We start from the raw sequence: 12,468 nt of genomic DNA on the forward strand, positions 1-12,468 counted from the left end.
CTTCTGGTGACAGTACTTTTACTCTCTGAACCCACACACTATCGCTTTCTCATCCAGTTGCAACCTATAGGAAAGAGCCTGGACTTCACACTCTCCATGGAGTATGTCGGCATCCTGTGGCTAGTTCCTAGGATATAGAAATTTGATAGCAGCAAGTTGCTCATCCGTTTTGTCTGAGCCTATGTTGCAAACTTCTGTAGAATTGGGATTGGCTGATTGAGGTGATGCCTTGAAATTCCATCACAGCTTCAGCTTCTCACTCAAGCCTCTCTTGCTCCCCTAGTGCTTGTACTCTTTGCTCAAAAACACGAATCTGCCTCAGAATTTTGTCTTTTGGATGTTGATTTCTGAGGACTGAGCTCAAGTGACAGTTCTACTAACTCTTGTAGAGTGTCAGAAAATATGCCCAGGTTGAGTACAAATTATGTAGATGTCAGGTGTTTCTGGGGTCCTTTAAGCATGTTTTTCTTTTTTTTGTGTGGTTTTTTTTTTTTCCTCTTTTACTTTGTGCTTCTGCTGACTGCTCTAAGTGAAGAAAGAGACTAATTCTTCCAGACCACTTTCACTGCACGGCTGCTTGATGCAACCCATCATCTTCCCAGAACGGGCTCAGTTTTCAAGACTTCTACATGCAAAGTTGCTGCACATTCTTGAAGTTCCTTTGCCTGTTTAGGGGAGGCATGGTGCAGAGTACAGTTTGTCCATAAACACTTTAAAGTGGCTGACTCCATGAATATCCTGCATGGCGATGTAAACAGAGTTCCAATCACTGGGCAGAGCAATGCAAGACAATTTGGGAAAATGCAGCTGTATCAGAGTAGCCACTGTGCTTTTCTGACCTAGCATGGCTGCAGCTCCATCACAAGCAAGAGCCACTAAGTGCTCCTTTAGGTAAGCCTCTGTGAATCCCACTGCATCCAATTTTTGTAGCAAGATTCTGGCAATGATAGGGGCATCAGTGGCTCAAAGTTCAATTAGGTCAACAAAACATGTTCATAGGCTGCTCCATCTCCTCTGTTGCAAATCATATGTAGAGGCTAAGAGTGGAAACCTGGCCCAAAGTGAATGACTCATCAATCGTTACTGTGATTTTTCACTTACAAGATATTTTTAAATATTTTTTCTTCATTTTCTCCACAATGTGCTGGTGCAGGTGACATTTGAATAGAGAATGTGCCCCATATTTAGTCTGTAACTTCTGCAGATCAATTTTGTTTCACCAGTTTATACACAGTATGGAGTACTTTGCACATTGGTTCAGTATGTTGTGACTGCCCTTGCACTTGACATGCTATCAATTTATCTTTCTCTGCCTCACTCTGAATCCTGTCTGTGGCTTTGTGACTGAGACTTTGAGGAAAAAGATATATGAGCACAGAGACTTCATTTGTTTTAATTTGCTGTCCCCATAGCTTGAAATATAAGAATTAGCCCAATCTTCAAGCCATGATCTCTGCTCATAGCTCTGAGGAACTGTACTTTTGTACAGATACTGCCACCCAGTTAACCTTTTTTCTAACATTTACTCATGGGTTTACCCCTTCCCCCCATCTTTCTCTTGGTTGTCTGACCAACACAGCGGTATGTCACTCCCGCCTCATTCCTGTTCGTCATAGTGTTGTTCTTGCTCATGAGAGATGCTCTGTGCTGCTTCTTCATCCTGATGAACAACAGTGCCACTGACTTCTCCACTCCTCCTCCTTATCAGACCGTTTCCTCTTACTTCTTTGACTTCTCACTTTAAGTCATCCTGATTAACGTTGTTTCATTGTTACATTGCTGATCAATTAGGGAACATGCTCATTTTAAAGCTGTGCAATGCTCCACTCTTACGTTGTTTGGCTGCCTGCTCTCTCCACAGCTGGCAGCCTCCCTACGCCTCACCTCCCCACAGCGCTGCCTGCCTGCAGACCCCACGGATCAGTACCTTCCTCCCCTCCCCCCCACCCGCAGCAATCAGCTGGTTTGTGGTGTTTTGGGGCTAGGGTAGAGGAGCAAGGACACATGCTCCCCTGCCTCCCCAACACAGCAAGCCAGCTGATTGCCAGGCAGGAAGGGGAGGGGAGGAGTGAGGACTTAGCATGCAGGCTACCTCTACCTCCTCTGCCTCCTGCTGGTGACAATCAACTGGCTCGCTATGTTTAGAAGGGGGGGAGGGTGCGGGAGGAGCGAGGATGCAGCATGGAAAGTAAAGGGGGAGGAGGTGGCAGGGGAGAAGAGGCAGGTCAAGGATGGGGGTTTGAAGCTGAGCGTGTCCCCTCCCCCCTGCCCCTGGTGCTTGCAGAGTAGGGGAAGCTGCTGCTGCTGTGCAATGTGTTTCTCCTAGTCTACAGCACCTTCAGCCTCCTTGCCTGCCTCATCTCCAGTGCAAGTGGGCTGTGCCTGTGTAGGGTAAGGCAGGGGCATCTCCCAAGTATAGTACCGTACTGTATGTATAGTATGTTTGTAAACACACAGTATGTGCACACTGCTGCTCCCCCTCCCCCGGCGTAGTATTACATTGCTTATTTTAAATTGTTTAAAATGTATATAATGCCTTTTTGTCTGGCAAAAAAAAAAAAAAAATTCCCTGGAACCTAACTGCCCCATTTACATATATTCTTATGCGGAAAATGGATTCGCTTAACATCGTTTCACTTAAAGTCACATTTTTCAGGAACATAACTACAACGTTAAGTGACGAGTTACGAGTATATAGAAATTAACCATACATACAAATCAGATATGATTACCCACTGACTTTTGCCCTCATTGATTACCTCAGAAAGACGCAGTTGTTTACATTCTGTCAGCCACCCATCTCTGTGGTCTGCCAGCCTATGAAGGGCTCCTGCTGCTCTCCATATACAGTATGTAACTGGTAATTTGTCATAATTATCACGAAAATATATTGCACAGTACTCATGAAAATTGTCATAATTTTTATTAAAGCTGCATTTTGTATTGTTTACATCAGGGGTTCTCAACCTTTGTCTTTTTGACCCTTTCCGTCCCCCACCCCAACATGCTATAAAAACTCCAGGGGCCACTGGGATCAGGGTGGCCTCCTGGTTTCAGCTGCTGGGCTGGAGGAGAAGGGGGCTAAGGGCTTCTGCCCTGTGGTGGGACTCGGCTCCAGCTGTGGGGCAGTGGGCCTCTGGGCTTCTGCCCCACAGACCCCTGACACTGGCTCATGGATCCCAAGAGGGCCGTGGATTTCCAGTTGAGAAGCACTGGTTTACACCACACAGCATCAGGCTGGAGTCAAGGTTTGAAAATATTTACTGACACTGCACTCTGAACAGTCTGGCTGAATTTAAGCCCTGATTATACCAGTATAGACTTAAACTGAAAAAAGCCAGTCTTATGTCCTTTCAGAAGCAGTTTAAAATATTCTGGAATAACTTAAACCAGAAAAGGGCACACTGTTTTATACCAGAATAAGTGTGTCCTCTCGAGCATTTGTACCGGCATAACTTCAGTGGTTTAAATGCGCACCCTACTTTGTACCAGTATAACTTTTCTGAGTAGACAAGTCCTCAGACTGGGGCCGCGTTGTGCTAAGTACTATAGGTTGTTCCTGTTGTGAAGAGCTTAAGGTCTAAACAAGGCAGAAAAAGTGTAGCAGAAGGTGATGGCTTAAAAATTTCATGTTAGATCATTAATATATAGAAACCACTGACTTACTTACTTCTACCATTTATGTTTGTGGTTGCAGTGCTATTAGTTGCTGGTCATTTTAATAAAAATACTGTGGCTTCTCTGGGATTGCAGGAAGAGCCTTCTTACAGTACCACCACTGTTTCCTACCCCAGCTCTTCACTGTCAATGACTCATGTAATTTTTTTCTTGCATCTTTTTCCTGCTACTCCCTTTTCTCTCGAAACATGCTTTTTTTTGTTCCTCCATCTGTGTTCCTGTTCTTTGCTTCACTGCTTCATGCTTTTTCCCCCCCAAGCTGCCTCCAGTAATTGGAGTTGGTTTCCCACCTATCTGATAGGTTACCCGTTTCAGATACCTTCTTAGAACCCACTTACTTCACGAATCCTTCCTTTGCTGGCCTCTCGCCTAGTTATTACTGGAACTGTTAATGTTTTGTTTCGTCTGTCAGGTTTAGCTCAAAAAGTAGGGGCAATGATTTCTTCTGTCTTGTCAATTGCCATGTACATCTACAGATTGCATGAACATTTCATAACTTATTACACATTTATTGCAGAAAGAATTTATAGATTTTATTTCACTGATAATATACATTCATGAAACAAACAAGCTTCTTAATGTACTGCTTACCTAACCTTAACAGAGTGGTGTTGTTTTTTTTTTCTTCCTAGCTATAAATTTTAGCATTTCCCTCTTCTTAATCCAGCTTCTGTTGATACTGATTACTTGCATGTATAGCTAAAATCTGTTTTGTTCTGTTGATAAGTGATTGGTGTTTTAATGATGTAGCATGGCGCCATACATCTTAATATTTCAAAAGTAGATGATTACTCTTTCAGTTTTCAAACTGGTAATAAAATCATTTGAAGCCCAGGTTCTAAATTGCAGAAAATAAACCGGAGTGTTTATTAATTCTGTTTTAATGGCTTACAAAGGTCAAATTATTTCCCTAGCACTGGGTGTATTCATGTTACACATGGATTATAACAGATAAGAGTACAAGGAAGCACTTTAGTATAATCAATTTTTTTGGGGAGACTTTTGGCATTGGCAAACAAAAAGCAGTAGAGTTCAGGAAATGAACATCTCTGTAGTCCTGCATACGGCATTATAGTTTCTGAGTTTGAATAATTTTGTTAAACTTATTTCTCATTCAGGGACATCATGATAACCTATTTTGAACCTTCCATCTCGTTTGAAGGACTGTGTAATAAGGTTCGAGACCTGTGCTTCTTTGACAATGAACAACTCTTCACTATGAAATGGATTGATGAAGAAGGTAAAGTGACATCAAGTAGTTTTTATCTTGTGGAAATTTAGATCTCCATCCTTCTCCTACATAAATTAAGAAGGAGTAACTGAGTTCAGAAGACAACCAATCATCCCTTTCCTCTGTACACTTATTTTCTTAATGAAAGTATTTATTTAAAAAACATCCATTATGGTGGTATCTGGATTCTGTACTAAATAATTAGTTCCAAATGAAAAACATAGTAACCTTAAATTCATAGCTACCACTAGGATTAAATGTTGCAGAACCTACCCACCTTCCCTTCTCCAACCCTAGTCTTAAACTATGGAAATGGTCTTAAGCATCTTATCCACAATGTCTTAATGCAACATATAAATCCTACTGAAGTCAAAAAAGAGACTGCTCCCCTCATTGTTTTCTGTGAGCTGTCAATCAGACCCTTTGACTCAAAACCTTATTTCTTCAGGGGAGAGGAGTGGTGCTGTAGAATTAAGGAACATTAGAAACAGTTCAGCACATACATCTTTCTGAGGAGCAGACTTGTAGAGCAGTAATATACCTCTACCATTATGCTGATGTGGAAAGTTTGAGTGCTGCTTCCATGCTGGGGACACTAGTGACTATGATTACAAATAATTTTCCATGCTCTTTTTAAAGAGAGATGGACTCTGTGCACAAATATCTACAGCTGTATGTACAAACTAAATAGATATTTCCATTTTGAAGAGAGGGCCTGAAAACACAACTTTTTTCCCCCCCAAATGTGCAATGGGAATAGTTTAACTTCTGCATATAAGGAACTTACTTGGAACTTAATTTTTGTACTCAATCTGAATTGTAATATCGGTATTTTCTGCCAATGGTCTTTATCCCTATCCTAAGTTAGAGAAGGGTGAAAAATTGGGCTTCTTAATGATGCTGTGGTTATGTTGAAATCTTTTAGTTTCATGTTATGTACCTTAGTACATACAGGGTGGGTTTTTTCAAAAGCGTTCAGCATTGGCCTGACCACTGACTTCACTGGGAGCAAAGTTCGTCCGATGCTGATTGCTTTTGAAAATCTCACCCATATGTACTAAGTATAGCTGTTCAGTACACATTGCCTGCCTGCCTGCCAAAGAAAATCCTTAGTCATGTTAGTTTTCCTAGAAACTTGTAATTTTAGTTTATTGAATAAAAATTCCTTTCCCAAAGCTTTTTTTTAAAAAATACAGCTTGTTTATACTAGTATGTAAACTGACAGCTTATAATGCACATGCTTTTACTTTCAATTCTTTTAGACTAAATTATTTATGCTTGTTGGGAATGTAATACAGGAAATATAGCGTTTAATAAGCAGCAGTGAAACTACAGCTTAAAACTGCCTGTTGAGTAAAAAGTTTTATTGGAGTCATGCATACTTATGCAATTTTTTTCCTTTGTTTGTTACTAGGTCTAATTTTTTAAGCTCTTGTAAAATAAAAAGCTTGATGCATTGTAACTTCTATTTTTTTCACACAGGAAGCTAGACCTACCTTAGCTGCTAAATGAGGAATTCAAAATGACTATTTCTAAAGGGTTTATGAATGCATACTGTTATATAATTCATTACTTCTAACTTTCTTTGAATGCATACAAAACAGCAAATGTTGATGTTACTCCACAAAGGATACTTGCTGCTTATTCCCTGTAAAATCCATCTCCTCTTTTTTTTTTCCTCCTCCCTTCATGGCTATGTTCATATGTGCTCTTACGAGATTTCCTCTACTTACCTAATAGCACTTATTTGAATAACCTGCCATGATTCTTAGTGTTGGGAGCACACAGTTGAAATCTGTAGGTCATGTCAGAGCTAGCATAATTTTTTTTCAGAAAAATTTACTCACTGCTAATGCTCTGTTAGTCTCTCACTCTAGACCTTGGGTGTATACGAGCGGACGGGTGACCTATTTATGTTGTGGTAGAATAAGTCATCATGCCATTCTGTGAATGAACACTTTTATTGTTCCCTTTAGAGTTTAAAGGAAAGATTGTATGTGAATGTGATGGGGAGGACAGCACATTGTATTTCCCTGGCACACCCAGAAAAAGCTATCAGTACAGGTTTCTAGAATGAAACCTCTATCTCAAGCATTATAGGCATTAAATCTCCTTAGAGATATTTAATAGCATCTGCCCATTTTCTTTTTGTATTTTTGAAACCTGTGCCACAGTTCTCTGTTCCTGCTTGGTGGTAGAAAAACTGGTTTGGTTGGTGTTGCAACACCACTGAATAAAAATAGTTACTTTTTTTTTTTTTAAAGCTTCTGGAGCACATGCATTTATGCAGTGAGTGGGCAGTTCCATGTCCCACAGAACTAATTTCTCACATTGGATGTAGTGAGACGTGACAAAATCTGGCTTTGAAGAGCATATACATTATTTTAGTCTTGACAGATCATAGCTTGCAGGAAAGAGAAAGTTAAAACAGAGCTTGAACACTTGGTGCCAAAACATTTTAGTAGGTGATCACTAACAACAAAAATTGCAAAGAGTAGGGACATTAAATGCTATATCAGTGATAAAATTACATGATCATGAGAACTAAAATTAAAATATAGTCAAATCCACATTTTCTGTAGGTAAGTGTAAGGCAAAAAATGGTCAGGTCAGTTATGATGTCTTGCAGTGAATGATTTATGCCCTTTCTGTTCTCTTACAATAGCTAATTAGTCCCTGTCCAATTGTGTTAATGTTCTTATTACTGACTTGCCAATGACATTGCATTCTCATACATTTGAAGCAACTAGCCATGTTAGTAATATGAAATTTTATATAGCTTTTCTAATCTTCAAAACATTTTAAAAATGTTAACTGATCTTCACAATCTCCTTGGGAGTTAGATTAATATTGTCCATATTTCTCAAATGTGGAATCTGAGATAGAGAGCCTATAACTTGCCTGTACTTCAAAAAGAAATCTGTCAGAACCAAGGCCAGAACTCAGGAGCTCCTAGCTCAGAGTCCTGTACTTGGCCAATCTAACTTGATTTCTCCCATAGTGTTAGGCCTTAGTTATAAGAATTTCAATAGTTTAACTTAAGATGTTGGCTTAGTCACACTGGTGCAAACCTCTGTGTGGGCTCTTATTTCTTTAAGAGAAAGCTAAATCAAAATAAGCAATCTCTATATATAAATAAGAATATGCACACAGGTATTTGCACCAGGGTAAGTAATCTATCACTTTTAGTTAAACCAGTGCAACTTTACCATGTAGGCAAGGCCTTAGATTGGTTCTAAGTGCTGGTGTGTGATGATATTTCCTTTTCAAAGCTTTAGAAAAGGCTGCCTTTATTAAGAATAAACGTCATTCAGCTGTGATTCATGCTGCAGAAGTTAGGGCAAATAGTCCCTTGTGGGCAAAGGGAGAGAGAACAACTACACATTTATCATCCTTCAGATTTTGGGTTTAAGACTATCATTCATTTTATAACTTCATCCAAGTTAATGTGAGGAAAGTACTAAAGTGTTAGCAGCCTGTTTTTTTTTTCACTTTAAGATTGTGTCTGATAGGACGGATGGAGAAAATATAAAGGCAAAGTGAACCCAGTTTTAACATTGTGCATTTATGAAATATTTGTGTGAAATCTTGAGCGAAATCTTATTTATCTCGTGGTGAAATAGTACATACTCAAATTTGTGAACCCCAAAACCACTCAATATTTGAGAGCTTTAGTGTGCCTGCCTCTTACTGGGCATCCCTTTTGAGGCTGAGGCAGCCCTGATTCTGATGGAAGTTGGAAATGCACATACCTGCTGTAGGAGATAGTTCAGTCTGGGGGGAGGAGGGAAAAGACACCAATTTGTTGAAGAAAGAGCTAGAGATAGGAGACAGCCTTCCTATGGGATTCATAGCTTCCTTGAAAGTAATGCTGTGCTACAGGTACAATAATCTTTTCTGGCATCATAGACAACAGATGTATGTGCAAGAACAGCATGATGTTTAAGAAAGAAACTCAGGGTTTGTCTATGCAGTGCCAGTACTGTGTGTAACATGACCATCAGTGCACACTAGGGAACTTTTAGTGTATGCCAACAGGGCCCACATGTACAGTTAGTGCATGACACACTGGTGTACACTGAAGTTTACATCCAAGTTGGTACACACTAATGCACAGTGTGGACAAGCACTCAGATCTGTAGCTCACATTTAGTCCTACCCACTCTGAATGGGTGTGATGACAGGTCAAGTCTGTAAAGACTTGTAAGTCAGAATAGTTACTGCGTAAATAGGTCTTAACTCCCTCCAGGATAAATAAGAATTTCAGATGCTGTGTCTGGAATATGAGTCTTTCAAAATGACTGAAATATTAATATTACAGGCTAATATTAATCTAGATACTAGCATAAATATTCATAGTATTACTGTGCTTTGAAATTAAGTGTCATTATCTTGGGAAGACTCCATAACAGTGCTGTATTCTAAAATTGAGTTGATTCTTTTTTAGGAGACCCATGCACAGTTTCTTCTCAGCTGGAGTTAGAGGAAGCCTTTCGGTTGTATGAACTAAACAAGGATTCAGAGCTTCTAATTCATGGTAGGATAGAACTTTGTCTTTCTCCTTACATGCATGGGCCCGTACATATTCTTTTCTATATACGTTGGTATTTTATGGATTCGTACTGTTAATCATCTTCACTATGTGAAGGCATAGGGGAGAGGGAAAATTCCATGTACTTAATGTAGTATCTGGCATTCACTTCTGAGAGTGTCTGTAGGACAAGAAGTAATGGGCTTAATCTGCAGCAAGGGAGATTTTGGCTAGCTATTAGGAAATTGTGAACTGTAAGTGTAGTTAAGCTCTGGAATAGGCTACTGGGGAGGTTGTGGAATCCTCATCATTTACTGTTTTTAAGAATCTTTCAGAGATGGTCTAGATTTAATTAGTCCTGCCTGAATGGAAAGAGCTGGACTTGAGGACTTCTCAGGATCCCTTCTAGTTTCCACTTAGTTCAAATATATCATTACCCAAGTCTTTGCGTACATGGTGACATACTGTATTCAACCTTTCCAGACTACTGTACCCTTTTCAAGAGTCTGATTTGTCTTGTGTACCCCTGAGTTTCCCCTCACTTAAACTACTTGCTTACAAAATAAGATATAAGAATACAAAAGTGTCACAGCGCACACTTACTGAAAAATTGCTTGCTTTCTCGTTTTTATCATATAATTATAAATCAATTGGCATATAAATATTATACTTACATTTTAGTATATAGAGCAGTATAAACAAGTCGTCTGTATGAAATTTTAGTTTGTACTGACTTCGCTAGTGCTTTTTATGTAGCCTGTTGTAAAACATATATGTAGATGAGATGACATACCCCCAGGAGTACATGTATCCCTGGTTGAGAACCACGGCTGTAATATGCTTTCCCTTCTGCCTTGACTCCACTTCAGTTGTGACAGGCTGAAGTGATTAAACTAGCACCATGTCTAAGTCTACTCAGTGGTCTACACTAGTGCTTCCTCTGTTACTATTTCCAGTGTAGAGTCCTTGGTGCTAGGCAAACTGAGAAAAGTACTAGCATACGCAAGACCATAAATGCCTGGTTATTAAAGCACCATAACGTGGGGTATTTATGGTTGAGGTTTCCAAACTCGGGTCCAGGGCCTGTGGGTGGTCTGTAGAGAGCTGGCTGGTTATATGGTGCTGGCTTCTCAGTTACTGTTGCTCATTTACCTTATTTGACATATAAAAAATACACTGAACAGTTTCCTAATCTTACTTTGCCATGTAGGCAACTGCTGTAGCTGCTACATGGACACTACAATTAAAAATGAGTTGAGAAGTAGCCATCAAAAATCTGTTACAATGTAGTTCATCTTATAGAAAAAGTTTGGAAAGTCTGATCTATAGATTTGGTAGCAATACAGCTCCTCTGATGAATACTTGAAGCCAGTTTTTGGGTCCATGATAATATCCGATGAACAAACTTGCATTAATCATTCATGTTCTTGTGAGGGAGGTATTGTAATCCCCATTTTACATGAGGAAATGAAGCCAGAATGGTGGTTACTGCCAAAGGTCACAGAAGAAGTCAGGATAGTCTTAGAGTGTGGAAGTTTCTGGCTCCAATTCTTTGCTTAAGCCTAGCCTCTAGCATAGCAAGAGGTCTGCAGTGGACTGATTCCGTACCGAGTGGCTTTTATGGAATGCAGGAGACCTCTCAGGCAATTGTTTAAAAGAGCCTTTTTCAAGGAACCTCACTGGCAGTACACCATAGATCTTACCTTGACCTTGACATCTACTTTCTTCCCAGATGATACAAGTATTTTTTGTAACTGTTGTATATCTTGAAAATGTATCTTTATATCAGAAGTAAAAGATTAATCTGGAGCATTACTGTTTACTTTACAGTGTTCCCTTGTGTACCAGAAAGGCCTGGCATGCCTTGTCCAGGGGAAGATAGTAAGTAGGCATTTTTCTAAAAGAAATACTTTCTGTAAATGGTCATTGCACAGTTATCCAATAACACAAGCTGAACTGATTAAAATAGTAGCTTTTTGTATGTCCTCTTGATAGGTTCTATATCAAAGCTTATCTAAGAAATTGAAACTAAAATGTGGCTATTACTCTTCTCTTCAGGCTGTCCCGTTTTCCCCAAGGGTGAATAGCCATGACGACTAACAGTGCTGTCCCATCTTATCAGCTGAAATGGCCAAAAATCAAACTAAGTTTCAGGGACCTTTCAGGCCCTCTCCCATTGCTGTTTTTCCATGGACTCTGAAAATTGTATATAGTGCTGAAAATGCTTTACAATTCAATGAAATGGTGGAAGAGGGAATTACTGTTACCTCTTAAATTATACTCTTGGGAATTCCTAGTCATGCCAATTGAAATTACTATTTCTATTAAGATTGGATTTGCCCAGATAACTTTTGAATGGATTATGCAGCTCGGGGTGGCAGGGGCTTTCCTTCCCCATGCTCCCCAATATATTTTATTGTAAAATGGTTTGCATTCAACTGTTGCTCGTAAATTAAGGTTGCAAACCTGCCCATTTATCCTTGGATGTGGTCCCGCGACGTCACGCTTGTCATGTTCATAAGGCAGTGTGAGGAATCTTGCAGTGTTGCTATGATGACATGCCTCTTCTCTGACACCACAGAAGACAAGTCTCCCAGAGATTGGGACTTTCGCACACATTCCTACACAGGTTACAGAAAACTAGGAGTTTCTTGTATTTTGCCGTTAGCTTCCTGTGCTGGGAAACTCTCATGAGAACCAATTAAAACCTTTACAACAGAAGTAAATACACTTGATGCAAGTTGCATGTTTTCACTTTGAGTTAATATTGTAGGTCTTGCTACACTCAAAGTTGTGCTGTGTTTTGTCACTCCTGGGTAAGCATTCATCTCATTTGTAACCACTCATGCCTCTTTTGTATTGCTTGCTCCATAACATGATAATTTTCTTTTACATGTCAGCTTCTCTTGGACAGCTACCATTTTGCTGGTTGACTATTTGTAGTCCTCGTCAGAGTAATGAAGTGTCGTTTTTGTCTTCCTGGGTACAGCAGTGGTTGTCAATTTATAGACTCAATTCAGCTGCTGCT

General features: G+C 39.7%; 1 protein-coding gene across 1 annotated transcript in view; it reads left to right on the forward strand.

The window, feature by feature from the left end:
- The window catches only part of PRKCI (protein kinase C iota), a 54,455-nt gene that overhangs the window by 12,775 nt on the left and 29,212 nt on the right, over window positions 1-12,468 (forward strand). Inside the window, exons 2-4 of the mRNA XM_050965946.1 lie at window positions 4,797-4,918; window positions 9,357-9,446; window positions 11,271-11,321. Coding sequence (XP_050821903.1) covers window positions 4,797-4,918; window positions 9,357-9,446; window positions 11,271-11,321 — 263 coding nt within the window. The remainder of the gene's footprint in view (window positions 1-4,796; window positions 4,919-9,356; window positions 9,447-11,270; window positions 11,322-12,468) is intronic.

This window comes from Gopherus flavomarginatus, chromosome 8, assembly GCF_025201925.1.
Source record: "Gopherus flavomarginatus isolate rGopFla2 chromosome 8, rGopFla2.mat.asm, whole genome shotgun sequence".
NCBI classification, from domain to species: Eukaryota; Metazoa; Chordata; order Testudines; family Testudinidae; genus Gopherus; species Gopherus flavomarginatus.